The sequence below is a fragment of the Oncorhynchus clarkii genome, chromosome 6 (assembly GCF_045791955.1).
Source record: "Oncorhynchus clarkii lewisi isolate Uvic-CL-2024 chromosome 6, UVic_Ocla_1.0, whole genome shotgun sequence".
In the NCBI taxonomy this organism is placed as follows: Eukaryota; Metazoa; Chordata; class Actinopteri; order Salmoniformes; family Salmonidae; genus Oncorhynchus; species Oncorhynchus clarkii.
Genome location: NC_092152.1, coordinates 30,786,821 through 30,807,400, shown reverse-complemented (window position 1 = coordinate 30,807,400; position 20,580 = coordinate 30,786,821). Strand labels below are relative to the sequence as shown.

Genomic DNA, 20,580 nt, shown 5'->3' with positions numbered 1-20,580 from the left:
CCAGGCAGTGGAACAAGGCCTCTAGTGTTGAGGGTGATGATACCTTACCTCAGGTTTTAACTTACTCCAATAAGTCACATGTCTGCTGTGAAAAGGTTCATTTTGGTTCCTATACATACAGTACTGTAGCTTGTAACTCAAAACACACAAATGTACATGAACCCACTGCCACTGCTATAATGCACACATTACCAACACATAATACCGTGAATATGATTTCTCTGTTACTATTGTCCAACATGTTATGTTATGCTTATTATAGTACATATCATCTTCAAACCAATTTCCATAATAGTAAAATCTGCTGGCATGCAGACAACAAACACACTGCCACTTTCTGCACCTTGGCTTAAGAAAACAGCGGAGAATAAACATTTGAATTGTTAAGTGCCTTGCTCAAGGGCATATCAAAATCATTTTCACCTTGAGGAGTCAAACCAGCGACCTCTCGTTTACTGGCCAACGCTCTAACCTCTAGGCCACCTCTGACTTGCCTCAGTAAATCAACTGTTCTACCCTGACATTTGAAGGGTGTGTGTTTGTGGAAACGCATGGTCTTGATGTGGTTTCTCTGGAACAGATAGGCTAACCAGCCTCTCTCTGATCAAGTCATATTTTGTTGCCCTAAGGTTGCTTTACTTTATATCTTACCCTTCACGATGGTGGCCACCACCAGGGTCATTGCACTGACTGTTAAATCCATCCGATCCCAGAGGATTTCCAATAACGCCTGGGTGGGCTATATCGGGTTCTGTGCATGACCTGGTGGGTATTTCGGTCCCCACTGAGAGTGTGTATAATGTTCGGACAGACGCTGACACACTGTTCTCATATGTTCAGAGTGGCCCTGAGTAACCTCTCCACTGTCGCCACACTTCACTACGACAGAAGTCACCGCTGCAGCAGAGCAGAGGCCCACGGAGGGAATGGAAGACTGCCTCATGTAAATACCCTGACTCGGCTTAAATACATTTCTTCTGCTTCCCAGGGTTTCACCATTGTCTGTCTCTGGAATGGGGCCATTAAGAGAGAGATGTGTGTGCGTCTCAGTCCGATTGTGTGTTTGTCTCAGTCTGCGTGTCTGCATGTGTGCCTTTGTGTTAGTAAGTGGAAGTGAAACTGGAAACCAGCTGTAAAATCCAGCCAAAGATCATAGCAATTAACACACATTTTATCAGTGGAAGTTATTACTATTACATTTCATTTTTATAGTATATCTGAACCTCTTCATGGTTAAGTCATAAATAACCCTGCGTATTTTTGATGCAAACCTGTCCTTCTATCCGTTCCGTTCGTGTGTGTGTGTGTGTGTGTGTGTGTGTGTGTGTGTGTGTGTGTGTGTGTGTGTGTGTGTGTGTGTGTGTGTGTGTGTGCATGTGCGCATACGTTTGTGTACCTCTTTTGGAATGTGATGAATCTGTAACCAAGCAGAGCAATCAGTCGACCACAGATTTGTCTCATTTAAGATCTCCAATCATATATTGAGGGGCATCCGTTGGCTGCCTGTCTGAATGAATTTAACACAGACTCTGCTGCTGGTGAGCCCACTGCACTGTCCTCCATTGTATGTGTCTGCAGTATGTCATCCATGACAAAGAGAGATCAATAAAGGGAGTCATGCAGCCCCTGGGTTTTGGGTTTAGAATGTGGATTTTACATTTTAGATGAATGGATTCCAAATAGCATTCGGGGGATCATGTCTTGCTCATGTTGGTCAGTTTGTTTGTTGTCTGTCTCTCTGGTGAGGACCCTGCATCCCCGATTGCCCTCCTGTATTCCAGTCTCTTCTTATCTGACCTCTGACCTTTCCTCTGTAGATGACTCAGGAGACGAGGAGCCCACGACCCAGTCGGACCGCAGTGAGGGGATCCAGGGCACTCTGAAGACCCTGATCAGCAAGCTTGATGACCTTGGCACGTGTAACGACCTAATCGCCAAGCATGGGGCGGCCCTGCAGCGCTCTCTGAGTGAACTCGAGGCGCTGAGAGTCCCCGTGGAGGGAGGAGAGAAGGTCAAGGGCGTCAACGAGCGAGCCACCCTCTTCCGCATCACCTCGAATGCTATGATCAATGTGAGTAGTGAGACTTAAGGGTTCTACACATCTATTCAACTTAAGCTAACCAACTATGGATGATACGTTGGGTCGTTTATCCCCAACTCAGACCAACCTCTATATGTTGAATAAGGACCAACTACGAGCGACTATGTCCAGCGGCAACCAACTGACGCTACACACCGGGCAAATTCTTTCCACAACCGTCCAGAGACAGTTGGGTTGGCTGTAGTTGGGTAGATGTGTAGAAGCCTTTACATGGCAATGGTTAGGCCTACTGTGTGAAGGGTGACTAGCATTCTCAGTGCTATGGTATGATAGATGTGACAGGAAGGACACAGGTCAGCATTGTGTATATTGTAGTCGTCTACTTAAGATTCTTAAATGCTCTTGCAAATGTGACGGGAAAGGAAAACACTTCTCAGGTGGTACCTCTTTCTAGCATCGTATTGTTTACAGCATGCCACCAATCCAGTTACAGTATGTAAGATATGTGCAGGGGTGTTGTTAGCATCGGAACTAGCTGTTCTGTTGCTATTGTCACCGTGACCACAGAGAGTCATTTCCATTGGCCAAGTGGTATTATAGTGGACTAGAGGGCAGAGGAAAGGAGAGGTCGGTACTGAAGGAGTGATACCGGATCAGGGCTGGTTGGGGAGGACAGGAATAGTCTTGCCCCAACCCCAAACCTCCCTGGACCCTCCCAGCCCAGAGACCTGAGCCCAGAGAGGAATCCCAGAGCCCCCTCTTCCTCCACAAGACAGACATGCTCCTACAGGGGCCAGGCGCTACACAGACAACCAGGAAAGGTTTGTGTGTCTCTTCTACTCCTCTGCTTGGCTTTGATGTGTTTGACAATAAATAGCCTTGTTTTGTCTGGGCCACAGACTGCTATTTCTGTGGTGACGGGTGTCTGACACATGGGGGAATGCTCCCATAACATTGGTCACTGGCAGGTGGGATAGTGTAGCCAGGGCACATGTACTTTTGACATTTTGAACTGGCTTGAAGCTTGAACTGATACTGTGAGTAATGATGGTGTGGGTGTGTTTGCTCAGTTGAAAGAGAATCAACCAAGTAATCCACAGGAGTTCAGCCCCATTTAGAGTGTGGAGACGTCTGTACTTTTATCACAGATTTTGTAGTCTTCCCTCTAAAAGATGCGCTTTTTTTCTGCACACAGTTAATCACTGTTTTAATTAATTGGAGTGGGAACTGAAAGTTACTGGACAGGCAATTAAACATGCCCTGTAGGATTTCCTACCTGATTACACCACTGTTAGATCTGGTTCAACTAGAGACGCTGTGGGGAAAGTGCTGCTTCAGGTTGGTTTTATGCAAAGGAAGGGGGAGTAGAGAGCCTAGCTATTTGATCACAGCTACAGTTGTTGTTTGCATTTGGCTTGTGATGCAGTTTGATATTTACACTTCCATCATTTAGCAGACGCTCTTACAACTTACAGTAAGTAGCGAGTGCATACACTTTCACTTTCTTTTCTACTGGTCCCCCATGGGTATCGAACCCACAACCCTGGCATTGCAAGCACCATGCTCCACCAACTGAGCTATACGGGACCATATGTCACCAACACTGCCCTTTTTCTTCACTAACTTGGGGGTTGGAGGTGGTTGAGCGATGTTGTTCTGACCCTGAAGGGAAGCTTGGACACTGGTTCATTTAGGGGTGATGTAACTCCTCACGTGTTGTGTGACTGCTGTGTCGGTGAGGTGGCACAAGTGTGTGTTTGAGTGCTTGCGTGCGTGCGTTTGCACAAGTTTGCAATGGGTTCCCCTTTCCATGTTATGTTATCTAGCCATATGAAACATCGAAGGAAATTGACACAGCCAATCATGCCCATTCTGTAAAGTGAACCAGGACATTTAATTCAGCACGGACTAAAATATGTTAAACCTGCTTGATTTTCATGTTGAATCATTATTCTATACACTGAGTTCAGACATGATATTCCCCAACCGTGAGCTACACGCAGCAGTCTGTTTAAATAATAGATTCAGCAGAACAAATGTGGAACCAAAGTCGGGTTGAAGTTGATATTTAGTTTCATATGTGCCTGAAGAGCAGAAGGAAGTAAGTAGCTCTGTCACATGATTCACTTTCAGTCTGAATAGTAAAAACAGGACACTTCATACTTGACTGCTGAAGGTAAGAGGCTGTTATTTAGTTACAATAGGCTAACCCTGCTTGTCATTTGGCTGTGAATTGTAAAATCACTGAAACACTTTGAGTTAACACTTCTGGTTTTGGTGTCAGGTCATCAGCAAGTAAGTAGCCTAGTCCGAACCAGAACAGTCCGCAAAGCAGGAGACCGATTTCTGTAGCATGAGGCAGCTTGATGTACAAGAACCCCCCCGTGGACAGGACGTGGGACTCGGGCTCGTTTTCTTGTCAGTTAGGCGAACGTGCAGCTCTATGATTCATTCAAGTTATAAGCTATACGGTTGGGTCTAAACTCGTAACATGTTGATTGGTTGCGTGCACAATGTAGCACTTCAAAATAAACACCCTGTATATTCAGATATATTTTTACCAAAGCACCATGTAGGTTAATGGTCTCCTAGTTCTGCATCTCTATTCTAAATGGTGGTGGGTTGGTGTGAAATATTCTATTATTTTGAGCTACAGGCTCAGTGGGGGATATATAGGATGTCATGTCCCTGTTCCCTCTGTCTGAGGCCGATATGTCCTATCTGTGCAGCCCACTGATCTGAGAGGACACAGATTATCTGTGCTCTGACACGCGTGGCCCTCAGCTACACACCTCAACCAGAACGATGGCCAAGTGGTTTCAGCTATCCAATGGCCTGTGGTACCGGGACCAAAGAGGTTTTTAATGGGTGAATGCTGAACAGGATGCTGCACTGACTGCATAACAATGTGCTCATTGGATCAGAGCACTCAGTGGTTGTGTTGATTTGAGGACAAGGAGGTCCATGGATGGATGTACAGTCTAGACAGGGTTATCAGGGTATACTGTTTAGGCTAGTTGTTTAACCATTCACCCTGATACTTACTTGGGGAAAGAGTGGTAGCCTGCAGGACTGATGTGTTTCTGCTTTCTCCACAGTTTTCTTATCACACTGTGTGTCCCATTGACCTCCCAAAACATTCTGTGGTCAGACATGATGTAGTTGGGGAAAATGCTGACACATTCTACTTGTATGTTTTGATCTAGAGTAAGATCCCTGTTTCGCCAATAATGCCAAGACCACAGTCGTAACTCAGAAGACATTTTATGACTTGCCCTGAGTTCATTTTTTTTTGCCTGTGGATCAACATTCCCTCTCTGATGCTATAGTGTGGAAACTCAGAGCCTGCCCCTAAGACATGATTTAATATGCACACAGTAGCTGACACTCATGAGAGAGGCGAAGAGATATAAGTCATTCTCAAGATGTTGATGATAGTGCTAACAGTGGTCTAAATACGGACAGTACTCATTTTTAGAATTCATTTTATGATAAAACAAACATCAGCTTAATTGGAAAACTGATGCCCTTCCACCAGTCAAGAGAGGACCTGGTAGACCTAAACATCTACAAATCCACAAGATAAATATCCTTGTGTGCATATTTGACTCTTTCATGATTTTACATGCCTCTACTCCTTATCTTCTGTCTGACATCCAGTGTTTGATGTGTGTCTGTGTGCTATGTTGTGTTTGTGATGATTAGGCGTGTCGGGACTTCCTGGACCTAGCGGAGACCCACAGCAGGAGATGGCAGCGGGCGCTGCAGTATGAGAGAGAGCAGCGTATTCACCTGGAGGAGACCATAGAGCAGCTAGCCAAGCAGCACAACAGTCTGGAGAGAGCCTGGAGAGAGGCCCCCACACTGTCCGCCAACACGCCCAGCGCCCCCACCACAGAGAAGGGTAAGGCAGACAGTCTGCCTTAGTATTGCCCCTTAGTCCTTAGACTAACAGGACTCTGTTCATTTAGAGAAATAGACCATCTTGGGGAAATAGGAAATTGTAAGTCATGTCAGATGGTTTTGAATGATATTGTCTCTGTAATTAGACTGGAAGATACATTTCTCATTAGAGTAGTATTCAAATGAACACAGTCACTCCTCACCTTTCCTTTGTGATAGCCATCCTAGTGATAGCCTTCCTAGTGATAGCCATCCTAGTGATAGTCATCCTAGTGATAGCCATCCTAGTGATAGCCATCCTAGTGATAGCCATCCTAGTGATAGCCATCCTAGTGATAGCCTTCCTAGTGATAGCCATCCTAGTGATAGTCATCCTAGTGATAGCCATCCTAGTGATAGCCATCCTAGTGATAGCCATCCTAGTGTAAAACAGTAAGCCGTGTATCACACAGGAATGGATATATTACATTTTGTCAATCTGAGGTTGTATTGAAGTTGGAGTTGTTGCTTCCCTTCTCGTCTGGAATCAAGTTCAGTTCATAGTTAGCCTACAGGGACGTTACCTATTAAAGTCTAATGTTCTTTATTCATCTCCATGAGCATTTGATTAGCTACCCAACCTTCCTTTCCCCTCCACAAATCATGTGACTACTGCTGCACCAGTATAGAGCAGGGTGTGTGTTAAATATTGCTTTACTGTGTGTGTGTTTGTGTTTGCTTTTGTGTGTGTGTGTGTGTTCTCTCAGTAGGGAGTGAGAGGCTGCAGAAAGGGGAGGCGAGTGATGAAGATGAGGATACAGAATACTTTGACGCCATGGAGGAGTCCCCTGCCTTTATCACAGTGACCGCCACTGAGAACACACAGCACAGGTCAGTCTCACCCTGTGGCCTGTACAGTACACTCACGCCTCCGTCTGCTTTTCACATCCACCTCAATGGATCATGGCAGTTTAGCTTGGTATTACTTGAGTATAAGACGGATTCGGTGTGAATAGATTGTGACAAATACAAAGACTGGATGCCTTGATTGTGCCTGTTGATGGATTCTGTAGTGTTTACACCAGAATATCTGTCAAGCCCCAGAGCCACACAGTGCACCTCATATTGCCTGTGTATGACTCATTCCTTTCATCAGCAGCTCAATAAACCTAAAACTTCAGAACCTCTTTCCCTCTCTGTGCTCATAATCTATCACTCACACACACACACACACACACACACACACACACACACACACACACACACACACACACACACACACACACACACACACACACACACACGCACACACACACACACACAATGACTCATACCTGTTGTACGGTGGCAGTGTTGTCTGTCTGTTTTTAATGAGTGTCTGTCTGTTTTTAATGAGTGTCTGTCTTTACTGGACTGGCTCTGGCACTATTAACAGCTGAAGATGTTGTTGTCTCTATGATAAAAGACAGCTCATCCCCTCACTGCTCCTCTACTAGGGAATGACCCACGGCCCGGCCACTTCTCTGTTTTGGACTTATGCTTTCATCTCCAAAATACTTTGGGTTTGTTATGTGTCTCAGTTGAAGAATTAGGGTAGTTGTTTTTTGCTGCCCTGTTTTACCAGAACACCTGTTGAGACACTATTTACACATATTCCTTTCCCCGTGAGGAGAATAGAATGTTTCTATTTCCCAGATACATATTCTGCTGCTCCTCTCCAATCAGAGACACAGCTATCCACCTCTAACACAGCAGCTCAGAGACACATCTATACACCTCTAACACAGCAGCTCAGAGACACATCTATCCACTTCTAACACAGCAGCTCAGAGACACATCTATACACCTCTAACACAGCAGTTCAGAGACACATCTATCCACCTCTAACACAACAGTTCAGAGACACATCTATCCACCTCTAACACAGCAGCTCAGAGACACATCTATCCACCTCCAACACAGCAGCTCAGAGACACATCTATCGCCCTCCAACACAGCAGCTCAGAGACACATCTATCCACCTCCAACACAACAGCTCAGAGACACATCTATCGCCCTCCAACACAGCAGCTCAGAGACACATCTATCCACCTCCAACACAACAGCTCAGAGACACATCTATCGCCCTCCAACACAGCAGCTCAGAGACACATCTATCCACCTCCAACACAACAGCTCAGAGACACATCTATCGCCCTCTAACACAACAGTTCAGAGACACATCTATACACCTCCAACACAGCAGCTCAGAGACACATCTATCCACCTCTAACACAACAGCTCAGAGACACATCTATCCACCTCCAACACAGCAGCTCAGAGACACATCTATCCACCTCCAACACAGCAGCTCAGAGACACATCTATCCACCTCTAACACAGCAGCTCAGAGACACATCTATCCACCTCCAACACAACAGCTCAGAGACACAACTATCCACCTCCAACACAGCAGCTCAGAGACACATCTATCCACCTCCAACACAGCAGCTCAGAGACACATCTATCCACCTCCAACACAGCAGCTCAGAGACACATCTATCCACCTCCAACACAGCAGCTCAGAGACACATCTATCCACCTCTAACACAGCAGCTCAGAGACACATCTATCCACCTCCAACACAGCAGCTCAGAGACACATCTATCCACCTCTAACACAGCAGCTCAGAGACACATCTATCCACCTCTAACACAGCAGCTCAGAGACACAACTATCCACCTCTAACACAGCAGCTCAGAGACACATCTATCCACCTCTAACACAGCAGCTCAGAGACACATCTATCCACCTCCAACACAGCAGCTCAGAGACACATCTATCCACCTCTAACACAGCAGCTCAGAAACAGATCTGATGTTACACACAGCCATGTGCTGAATAGAGCCATCTATCTATGTCTAGCTGCCTGCGCCCACCTATTTCCGTTATTTTGTGTGTGTTTCGATGTGTGTGTCTGCGTACATGTGTGTGTGTGTGTGTGTGTGTGTGCGTGCATGCGTGCGTGTGTTATTGTTAAGAGGACGTTTCTCCCTCTTCTAGGCATTCTCAGAGTAACCTGAGTGGAGCGAGTGGAGGCCAGACCAATGACTGGAACCAGGAAAATGTGAGTGTTTCTTTCCTCCAAACAGTTCTCAGTGACAATCCACATGCGTGTTCACATCTAGGCTTTATACTATTCACCTTTGTCACTGTGTGTGAAGCTCTTTGAGTTATTTTTAACCTGTCTCCAATTGCTGTTTCCTAGCATCCTGTTAAGGACAATAGCATATCACAAACTTGGGCATGTTTTGTTGCATTCTCAAACACACACACACACACACACACACAAACACACACACAGGAACACACATACACACACAAGCTCTCTCTCTCTCTTGCCATCATTTCTCTGGATCTTAATTACCAGTCAGACATCTGTTTTCCCAATTCTATCCCTCTCATTCTCCTCTTTTATTCCATCTCTTCCTCCCTCTCTTTCTCTCTTTCTCTGTCACTCTACTTCCAGATGGGGACTCACTGAGTCCCTGACAAGCTAAGATCTACAAAGTTAGAGATCTACTGTCACGGATCCCTCCGGAACTTTCATTATGCACACCTGTCCCCTATTCCCACTGATTAGCACTTGTATAAGTGTGCCCTTTGGTGTCCATTGGACTGTCTATTATTGTTACAATGTCTGTTGGTGCGTGTGAGTACCTGTGCTGTGTGTTTTGGGCTTTCGTGCCCTTGTGGATTGTGCAGATGATTACGGGTGTTGCCCCGTGTGTTAATCATTGTATGCGTGTGTATTTATTTGAGGTACTCCTCGCTCTTTTGTTTGGGTTTCAACCGTGTGTTTTTGTTACGTGTTTGTTTGGTCTTCATGTCCTTACATGGCACACCGTCATTTGGGGTATAATAAAAAAAAATATTACCCATTCCTGCGCCTGTCTCCCGAATCATATATACCAACGTGACATCTACACTGACAGTGACAGACGTTTCTCTCTCTCTCTCTCTCTCTCTCTCTCTCTTTCTCTCTCTCAGGTGTATCCTAGCTGTAATGATTCAGGGAAGGAGCTGCAGCCCCTCAGAAGGAGGAGGAGCCACATCCCAGACAAACCCAATTACTCCCTCAACCTGTGGAGCATCATGAAGAACTGCATCGGCAAGGAGCTCTCCAAGATCCCCATGCCTGTGAGTGTGTCATGCTTGTGTCCATGTAGTAGAATGAGCCTGGGTGTGAGTGCATGAGAGGTGGGCAGCGCAGACATCCCAATAGGCTGCTATTTGGGACTCATCCGAAATGTGCTAGTCAATGACAAAACTCTTGTAACCACTGCCGTCTGTCTGTCTGTCTTTCTCTCTGTCCACCTGTCTGTCTACAGGTGAACTTCAACGAGCCTCTGTCCATGCTGCAGCGGCTGACAGAGGACCTGGAGTACCATGAGCTGCTGGACAAGGCGGCGCGCTGCGAGAGCTCCCTGGAGCAGCTGTGTCTGGTGGCAGCCTTCTCTGTGTCCTCCTACTCCACCACCGTCCACCGCACGGCCAAGCCCTTCAACCCCCTGCTGGGGGAGACCTATGAGCTGGACCGACTGGAGGACTTCGGCTACCGCTCGCTGTGTGAGCAGGTACACACAGAGACAGAGATAAATGACAATATTAGGCTGAGACAAACACACACAGGAAAATTCTCCATGTGTCTGCAAATGACACTACAAAACATACAAGCCATGATGATACAGAAAGTACCAATGATTGACATACTATAAGCTAGAGCAATGACCTTCCTTTGAGCGTGTAAATACCCCCCCCCCAGGTGAGCCATCACCCCCCAGCAGCATCTCACCATGTGATTTCTCAGCGAGGCTGGACCCTCTGGCAGGAAATCACCATAGCCAGCAAGTTTCGTGGCAAATACCTCTCCATAATGCCTCTGGGTGAGTTGCTGTATATTCAGCATGTACTGAGCACTGTCAACACACACTCAATGCAAATAAAGGTCTCATGACTGTGTACAGTGGCCTCTGTAATTATAGGGACAGTGAAGCATGTTTTCTTCTTTTGGCTCTATACTCCAAAAGTTTGGATTTGACACCAAACAATGACTGAGGTTAAATTGCAGACTTTTTATCCACATCGGGTGAACCGTTTAGAAATGACAGCACTTTTTGTATATAGTCTCCTATTTTAGGGGGGCAAATGTATTGGGACAAATTCACTTACAGTACCAGTCAAAAGTTTGGACACACCTACTCATTCAAGGGTTTTTCTTTATTTTTTCTATTTTCTACATTGTAGAATTATAGTGAAGACATCAAAACTATGAAATAACACATGGAATCATGTAGTAACCAAAAAAGTGTTTAACAAATCAAAATATATTTTATATTTGAGATTCTTCAAAGTAGCCACCCTTTGCCTTGACAGCTTTGCACGATCTTGGCATTCTCTCAAACAGCTTCATGAGGTAGTCACCTGAAATGCATTTCAATTAACAGGTGTGCCTGGTTAAAGTATTTAGTTCCAACCTCATAGTCCTTGTATGATTTCAAATCCACAACTTTTGGAGTATAGAGCCAAAAGAAGAAACGATGCTTCACTGTCCCGATAATTACAGAGGACACTGTATATATGTTTATAGGTGGGAACACCGGGATCTCTCTGTAGGTCAGGCCTCTGAAACCCAGGCAACCTCAGCATCACCTCTGTCCTCCCATTCCCTCCCAGTCACTCACTAAACCATAGATGACCAGTGTGAAAATGAATCTAACGACCCCTGTGACAGATGCATAAACTCTGGCTGTGCCCATAGGTCTCTAAGGCCCTGATAAATGAGAGATGAATAGATCCTATAGATGTGATTGATACATATCCTATAACATGAAGCCATGTTGTCCATTTGAACTATACAGATTATCCTCTTGTTTGTTTATTGTAATCCTAGTGAGATTTAAGTACAGACTGAGTTTCTGCCTCTCTCTCTCTCAGCCACCCCTGTGTTATCAGGCCAGGTCTCTGCAGGTTGGACTGACCTTGTTTATAAATAACTTGAAATAAGAAGCAGAATATCAACCACAATACATGTTGCCTTGTTACTGTGTTGTCACTCTTTCTCTGACTGCATTTCATCCCCTCCACTCCATCTCTCGATTTATATCTCAATGTTCTCTCCTTTTTTGACCTTTCCCCTCTCTCCCCAGGTGCCATTCACCTGCAGTTCCACTCCAGTGGGAACCATTATGTTTGGAGGAAGGTCACCTCCACCGTGCACAACATCATCGTGGGCAAGCTGTGGATTGACCAGGTCTGTCTACTAACTACATCATGGCTCTTCTCCCTCCTCCTCCCATGTTCTTACCTGTCCATGTCTCTCTCCTACTCTCCTCTTGTGTCCTCATTGTCTGATTCAGTCAATATCCATGTGACCTGTATGCCAGTATATCCATGTGTATCATCTATCATCTAATGTTTCCTATTTTCATCCTGTAGCTGTTTGTAATGGAATCCTGGTTGGTGGAGTGAGTGTTGTGTGGAGGCAGAGGTCAATGGCAACAGAAACGAACAGAACATGGTTTCTCTGCCTTTCATTTCTAGTAACACCCTCCCCTCTCTCTGTGATGACTCAATTACAGTCTGTAACTGTCTGTTTGTTGGTCTGTCACATCATCTGTCTGTAGTACTACTTGGTACTATGTACCAGCCCCTCACTGGAATGGGAGGAGGAGGAAGACAGGGGTCAGGGAATAAACTCAAGCGAGCATATGATAGAATTTGGCACACTCACAAACACCCTCTCAGCAGTCCCTAAAGCACACCTTAGTGTCATTTATATAGAGCTTCCTAGTAGAATGTCATTACATCCCTGAGGGGGATGAATGTAAAGACACTGTTCTGATACAGCTGTGGAATGTTCTGATGATTACTCATCGGTTGTTTCTGATTTTAATTGATGCTAACCAGAAATTCTCCCTCCTATTCCACCCGCCCCTTCTCTCTCTCTCTCTCGCTCCCTCGCTCGCAGTCAGGGGACATTGAGATAGTCAACCACAGGACCAAGGAGACATGCCAGCTCAAGTTCTCCCCCTACAGCTATTTCTCCAGGGAAGTCCCACGCAAGGTACATGTCACCACCATCACAAACCTCTAATCAGCACTGGCTGAAACCTGACTGTGGCATGATGAGCTCATAGGCTCGGCTGTCACACTGTTGTGTGCTGCCCCCTGCTGGATAATGCAAGTGAATATATCATTTTTGAATGGACTATTTCAAAATGGTTGTTAATAATTAACTATAGTGAGGGATATTGTATTAATTTCTACAAACGGAATGATACATTTTCTCTGTGTGTGTTGTCCAGGTGACAGGGGTGGTGTCAGACAGTGGAGGGCAGGCCCACTACATCCTGTCTGGCACGTGGGACGATAAGATCGAGAGCTCCAAGATCGTCCAGAGCAGCAAAGGGGGCAGCGGCTCCGAGGGCAAGCAGAAGACTGTCTACCAGACCCTGTCCCCCAAACTACTGTGGAAGAAATACCCTCTCCCGTAAGCACTGCCCAGCCTGCCCAGTCTCACGCAGTAAAACACTACAGCAGATAACACAGATCACCATCTAATCCAACAACACAACAAGGATTACTACATTATAGAGCACAGATCAACCTAACTGCTCTCCTCTATCTCCCACCCACCTCCTCTCTTTTCTCTCTCCCTCTGTTAGGGATAACGCTGAGAACATGTACTTCTTCTCCTCGCTGGCGCTGACGTTGAATGAGCCGGAGGATGGGGTGGGGCTGACGGACAGCCGGCTGAGACCGGACCAGAGGCTGATGGAGGCGGGGAGATGGGACGAGGCCAACTCTGAGAAACAGAGACTAGAGGAGAAACAGAGAGCTGTGAGGAGGAGGAGAGAGGCAGAGGCCACAGATGCACTTGATGACGGTAAGACAGTGAGAGAGGGAGGGAGGGCAGGGTGGAGAGAGAGAAAGAGGCAGTGGAGAGTTGACAGAGAGAACAACTGATGGAGAGATAGGAGCAGGGTAGAAAGGGAAATGCCTTTATTAAGTCCATTGAAGTCCATATTGAATCATTCCTCTCGTCCCCTGACCTTGATGTAAATGCTATGACAAAAGCAGTATTACCTGGAGTGAGACAGATGAGAATTGAAAGTGAAGAGCTAATGGAGGCTACTAGGGGGTGTACAGAGAGGAAACAGCAGAGCAGATACTTGTCATCCTGGTCACATTGTTAATGTCCAGTGCTCTGTGTAGCTGTGGGACCTAGGCTTGGCTGTATTTTGATGTACCCATGACGCATCTCTCTTTTCCTCCCTCTGTTGGTGGTCAGAGTGTGATTATGATGACTCTGGTGAGTGGGGGTTGTCTTGTGTCCCCCCCCGTTGTGCATCACCCTCTCCCCCACACCCCCATCTTTTTTTGTGTTGACCCTCCCCTCTGTGGCCTGCCAATGGCAGCGTTCCAGGTTGTCTTTGTGTCTGAGATTACTATATCATATTAATGTGGCCCAGAGACCTTAAACACTTCTCCAGATGTTTAACGTGTCTGGATCATCTACGTCTGTGCAGCACCACTGCAATAAACACAACCTGGAACTGGAAGGGATCCTTTATGAGGTCTGCATGCTGACTGACTCCCTAGTACCCACTCTTCCAGACTATGACCCAGGAAAAAGCCGCTCAATCTTTTTCCTGCTGCCATGCGCCTCTTTCATTCAGACTTGACTTGGCCCTCATACGGCTGTACTGTTTCTGAGCCAGTGAAACAGACATAGAGGTGTGTGTAATGTGTGGGAGTGACCTGACAGTAGCCCACTGTATAAATGCCGCTTGTGTCTCTTCCCCCAGGTCGGGAGTACGAGGGCTTCCAGCCACAGTGGTTCCACAAGAGGACGAACGCCATCACTGGAGAGACAAACTTTGTGTACAAGGGGGGATACTGGGAGGCTAAGGACAGTCAGGACTGGAATATGTGCACTGAAATCTTCTAAGCCTCGACCAGACACATCCTACCCCCTCACTGGACTCGCCCAGGCCCAGGAGACTGCTCTACCGCTGGGTCTGGGTGTTGACCTCTGTGTGCAACTGTGTACGTCTCACACACTCACAATACAGTTTACCTCCCCACGGACACACACTTCATCTGTTTTACAGAGTCAAAGGAGAGAAGGGGCCTTCTATAGGTCCTCCCTGACAACATAGCACTGAGCTGTATGGGGGTGTGAGAGAGAGGAGAGATTGAATACCATAGAAAATGGACCCAATAGAGATGTCCAAAATAATCAGGTGCTCCACACGCTACCCACAATGCACTATTCCTCTGCTCAGCACATAGTTTTTTCTGGGTTTTAATGATTGAATAGCAACCCATCCAAATCAGTTCTCCTCTCCTCCACTGTAGACTGGGATGGGATGAAGTCTATCCTCTCTAACAGACAGACCGACAAACAAAAAGAAGGCCACAGACGTTTATAGAAAGACAGTATACTTTAAAAGGATGGACATTTATTTTGATTAGTAACTGGTATCGGAAAGTGCAGGTAGGCACAGACTCCAACGCTTGAATTAGTTTGTCATCTATGTCCGTCTGCCTGGTAAAGAACTTACGTTCCCTCTGTTCTTTTCTCCATTGCAGGAGGAACCAGGTTTAGACCTGCGTATAACCATATAGAGCTCAGACCGTAACCAACGTGGTTTGACAACCAGAGTACTTTTCCAAACACAAACTGGGTATATTGTGATATCTCCCAAACACAGTCACACTTCCACTCCACTGGTAATTGAATCTTTGTCTATTGAGGTAAATAAGCACTTTTCTTTGTGGGTTTCCACAGCTTAATGCATATCCGTGTTGATGTTGAGGAGACTCCAGCCTGGGCACTGTACACTCACCCAGTCCTTTGGTGCTTAACCATAGAAACACATACACTTCTATTGTGCAGTGAGTCATTTAAAGGATATAAATTGCATTGTAGCTAGAACCTGCACACCAATTACTTGTCCCAAAAACAGATCCATCTTCCCACACATGAATATTTAGGCAGAGTGTGAATTCTACACCACCGTGTATAGTTCTACAGCCTATATGACAGATCAGAGCCTGCTCTGGACCTATAATTGTATTCCTACAGAACTGGCTGATGTTGCTATAGCGCTGAAGGAGGCCCATGGTGGCTACTGACAGCATATTGGCATCTTACCACAGACAGACAGCATGCTCCTCAGGCCTCCCATAGCATACCACTGTTCAGCCAGGGAGGGCTGCTAGTGGAGACACTGGCTCCCAGGCACTGACCCAGGTTCACCTGAGCATAAACCTAGTCCTAACTCCTAGTGTTGAAGAGCTGTGGACAGGCTGATCTGGGATCAGCTGGTGAAGGCACTGTCAGTCTTTTGCCTTTAAGAACTGATTTGTGCACTACATATCTTAGGTGACAGGATTCTTGACAAAGTGTTAGTATATTTTGTAATTACTGTTAGGAATGTAGTATTTGGGCTGGAAGTATTGTACCTACTGTCTGGCCTTTTGTGTGAATATTTTGTGATAACAAGATAATAACAAGACAATAATATGATTATAAAACAGTTCTAATAATAATCGGAACAATAAGTCATGTTTATAGTTGAAATCTGAAGTTTTAATGAAAATGTACTGTTACTGTACCTTTTTAATTTAAATTGATCCAGCCAGTTAGAAGTTGTTTCTAACTAGCGCCCACGGTTTGGTTTCAGATGTAATGTTTTGTATTAATAGAGACTTACTCTCACACTGAAAATTATTTTTATACAAAGTTGTTGATATTGGCATATTGTTTACTTGGTTTAGATTTGCAGTTCACAAACAAGCAACCACATCTGACAGTGCCCCTGGTGTGGCCCATAAGGTTTCTGAGGTCAGTTGTTACAGAGATCTGGTATGTGCTCTGGAAGGAAGTGGAAGACACACAGAATACCATCCTCAGCCCAACATATCTGTCTGGAGGGCTAGAGGGGTTGCTGGGGGTGCATACCAACTAGAAAATACTCATCAAGCAACTGCTGAATGTAATGTGAACCAGGAAAATGTGAAAGTTTAAACTGTGAGATAATAGTTATCCTCCAATCACTTTCATGCTCCCAACTGCTTTTCATTTGAACTCAGAGTAACCCTCCTCCACCGGAAGCCTATAATATAAAGTCTCAACGGGGCACAGAATTAGGTTGTTACAAGCACATTCTGACCAGGCACTTACTCTCTTTAACCCCGTGAACAACAGCCTCCGTTTTCTGCACTATTTATGTTTGGTTCCAGTTGATCTACTTTGTACCCATGACCTTTCAGCAGACACACAGGCACGTATACATTAGTCACATAACCATAACACACTCACACATGTATAAGTACTGACCACATTGGCAAGAACAGTACATTATTAGTGGAAGAAATCAAGTGGGTACAGCAGGATGACATGGTTCCCCACATTGGAATGAATTCTCACTATTCTGGACCCAATCACAGTAAGGGGTTTTGTATATTGTAAATGTGTCATTGTATAGACAATACTACAACGTCATGTACAGTATTACTGGGCGAGAAACAGTATTGAAATGTGGGGAAGAAAGAGTATGATGTGCAGGGCAAGTATAACTTTTTTCTCAATCATCAACTCCTTATAGATTTAGTTTACTATATTGGGTTTGAAATAGAATGAGTTTTATATATGAATATACATATATTATATTTTGAATGATGATAAACACATCACACATTTTAATCGTTTATTTTGAATATCCAAATGATGTGACCTCAAAGATGGGTGGGTGTGGGTTGCTAGGTGCCCCAGCCAGGGCCTGTGTAAGAGACTGATTAGTAGCAATAGTGGTGATGTTTGGATGATTTATTCATTCATGACACTTGTTGGGGTAAAGAAGATGTTCATCTCTGCTCTGTGCAGAAAGGAAAAACTGAACAACCAAAGCATCTGCAGTGTACTGTAGCCTAAAAGACTCTTTACCTGCCTTCCTAATGACATCATCTTTTTCATTTTACCCACACTTAATTCAGTATGGTTTGATTTACCCAACAACACTTTTTCAATATTTTTATTTTCTAATTTGAACCTTTATTTAACTAGGCAAGACAGTTAAGAACAAATTCTTATTTACCATGACGGCCTACACTGGCCAAACCCAGACGACACTGGGCCAAATGTGCACCGCCCTATGGGACTCCCAATCACAGCCTGGAATCAAACCAGGGTGTCTGTAGTGACGCCTCTTGCACTGAGATGCAGTGCCTTAGACCACTGCGCCACTCAGGAGCCAAAATCCAGTATGGTTTGATTTACCCAACAACACTTGATCCAGTATTGTTTGATTTAACCAACAACACTTAATCCAGTATGGTTTGATTTACCCAACAACACTTAATCCAGTATGGTTTGATTTACCCAACAACACTTAATCCAGTATGGTTTGATTTACCCAACAACACTTAATCCAGTATGGTTTGATTTACCCAACAACACTTAATCCAGTATGGTTTGATTTACCCAACAACACTTAATCCAGTATGGTTTGATTTACCCAACAACACTTAATCCAGTATGGTTTGATTTACCCAACAACACTTAATCCAGTATGGTTTGATTTACCAAACAACACTTAATCCAGTATGGTTTGATTTACCCAACAACACTTAATCCCGTATGGTTTGATTTACCCAACAACACTTAATCCCGTATGGTTTGATTTACCCAACAACACTTAATCCCGTATGGTTTGATTTACCCAACAACACTTAATCCAGTATGGTTTGATTTACCCAACAACACTTAATCCCGTATGGTTTGATTTACCCAACAACACTTAATCCAGTATGGTTTGATTTACCCAACAACACTTAATCCCGTATGGTTTGATTTAGCCAACAACACTTAATCCCGTATGGTTTGATTTAGCCAACAACACTTAATCCCGTATGGTTTGATTTACCCAACAACACTTAATCCAGTATGGTTTGATTTACCCAACAACACTTAATCCAGTATGGTTTGATTTACCCAACAACACTTAATCCCGTATGGTTTGATTTACCCAACAACACTTAATCCAGTATGGTTTGATTTACCCAACAACACTTAATCCAGTATGGTTTGATTTACCCAACAACACTTAATCCAGTATGGTTTGATTTACCCAACAACACTTAATCCAGTATGGTTTGATTTACCCAACAACACTTAATCCAGTATGGTTTGATTTACCCAACAACACTTAATCCTGTATGGTTTGATTTACCCAACAACACTTAATCCCGTATGGTTTGATTTACCCAACAACACTTAATCCAGTATGGTTTGATTTACCCAACAACACTTAATCCAGTATGGTTTGATTTACCCAACAACACTTAATCCAGTATGGTTTGATTTACCCAACAACACTTAATCCAGTATGGTTTGATTTACCCAACAACACTTAATCCAGTATGGTTTGATTTACCCAACAACACTTAATCCCGTATGGTTTGATTTACCCAACAACACTTAATCCAGTATGGTTTGATTTACCCAACAACACTTAATCCAGTATGGTTTGATTTACCCAACAACACTTAATCCAGTATGGTTTGATTTACCCAACAACACTTAATCCCGTATGGTTTGATTTACCCAACAACACTTAATCCCGTATGGTTTGATTTACCCAACAACACTTAATCCAGTATGGTTTGATATCTATGCTTTGTTTTTCTTTTCTTTTTTTTCTCATCATGGGTGCCATTGTCTTTCATTTACATACTGTATTTGTATATGCACAATAAGAAGTGTGTGTATCACAGATATACATGTGTCTTTTGTTTTGTTCTGCTCTGAGGCAGGACTTTAGTAATGAAGACCTGGTCATACCTGGTCAGAATTAAACCCTGCTGCACAGTGGACTCTGTGCTGTTTGGACTCGTTCTAATACAGTAAGAGCCTGTGTGACCCGTATCACTACTAAGGACCTGGTACTGAAGGAGTGGGTGGAAGGACGGAGGTGAGCGGGGTCTGGCCTTACCATACTCACTTCAACCTCACTCACACACGCTCATATTCCACACACACTATCTCACACATATGCATCTCTGTTCAGGTGTAACTGCAACCGGGGTTGGTCTTTTATAATTGTGTTTTTTCTCTCTTAATTTATACACATGTAACATTGTCTTCAAAAGAAAGACACAATGACAAACATGAGATAATAAAAGTGTTTCTGTTGAAACTGGATGTGCGTCTGGTCAATGTTAGCTTTGTGTAGTTTAGCATTACAGAGTGATTGAAATTTTAAGGTGATAACGCTTTAGCGGAGACCGCATCCACGGTCAACACATATCGGCTCAATCGGATATTTATCGCGGAATCTGAAAACTTCCGCTTTAAAGATTGAATTGAGCCCTTAGGTTCCTTAGCCGTAATAAACGTGCAGCTATCTGTTCAAACTACAGTTCTGATAGCCGAGGAATGAAAGAATGTAGCTTAAAACACTCTCATGAAGCCTTTGCAGAGCAATGGCGCTCTGACTCCCGCTGTTATCACCAGAGGGGGAAGCTTGCTGTGATGTGCGCTCGCCTGGTCGCTCAGTTTGAACAGTTATTATACGGTTTGAACGGCTTGGCTTAGACCCGGGTGGGGG

General features: G+C 44.6%; 1 protein-coding gene across 2 annotated transcripts in view; it reads left to right on the top strand.

Moving 5' to 3' along the window:
* LOC139410962 (oxysterol-binding protein 2-like) overlaps positions 1–17,663 on the top strand; it is a 72,920-nt gene extending 55,257 nt beyond the window's left edge. For both annotated transcript variants that reach the window (XM_071156695.1, XM_071156696.1), the window contains 12 exons: positions 1,818–2,071; positions 5,747–5,945; positions 6,691–6,814; positions 8,966–9,029; positions 9,953–10,102; positions 10,294–10,539; positions 10,728–10,848; positions 12,112–12,215; positions 12,933–13,028; positions 13,270–13,454; positions 13,630–13,850; positions 14,773–17,663. In XM_071156695.1, coding sequence (XP_071012796.1) covers positions 1,818–2,071; positions 5,747–5,945; positions 6,691–6,814; positions 8,966–9,029; positions 9,953–10,102; positions 10,294–10,539; positions 10,728–10,848; positions 12,112–12,215; positions 12,933–13,028; positions 13,270–13,454; positions 13,630–13,850; positions 14,773–14,915 — 1,907 coding nt within the window. In that variant the 3' untranslated portion in view covers positions 14,916–17,663. The remainder of the gene's footprint in view (positions 1–1,817; positions 2,072–5,746; positions 5,946–6,690; positions 6,815–8,965; positions 9,030–9,952; positions 10,103–10,293; positions 10,540–10,727; positions 10,849–12,111; positions 12,216–12,932; positions 13,029–13,269; positions 13,455–13,629; positions 13,851–14,772) is intronic.
* The last annotated feature ends 2,917 nt before the right edge of the window (positions 17,664–20,580 follow it).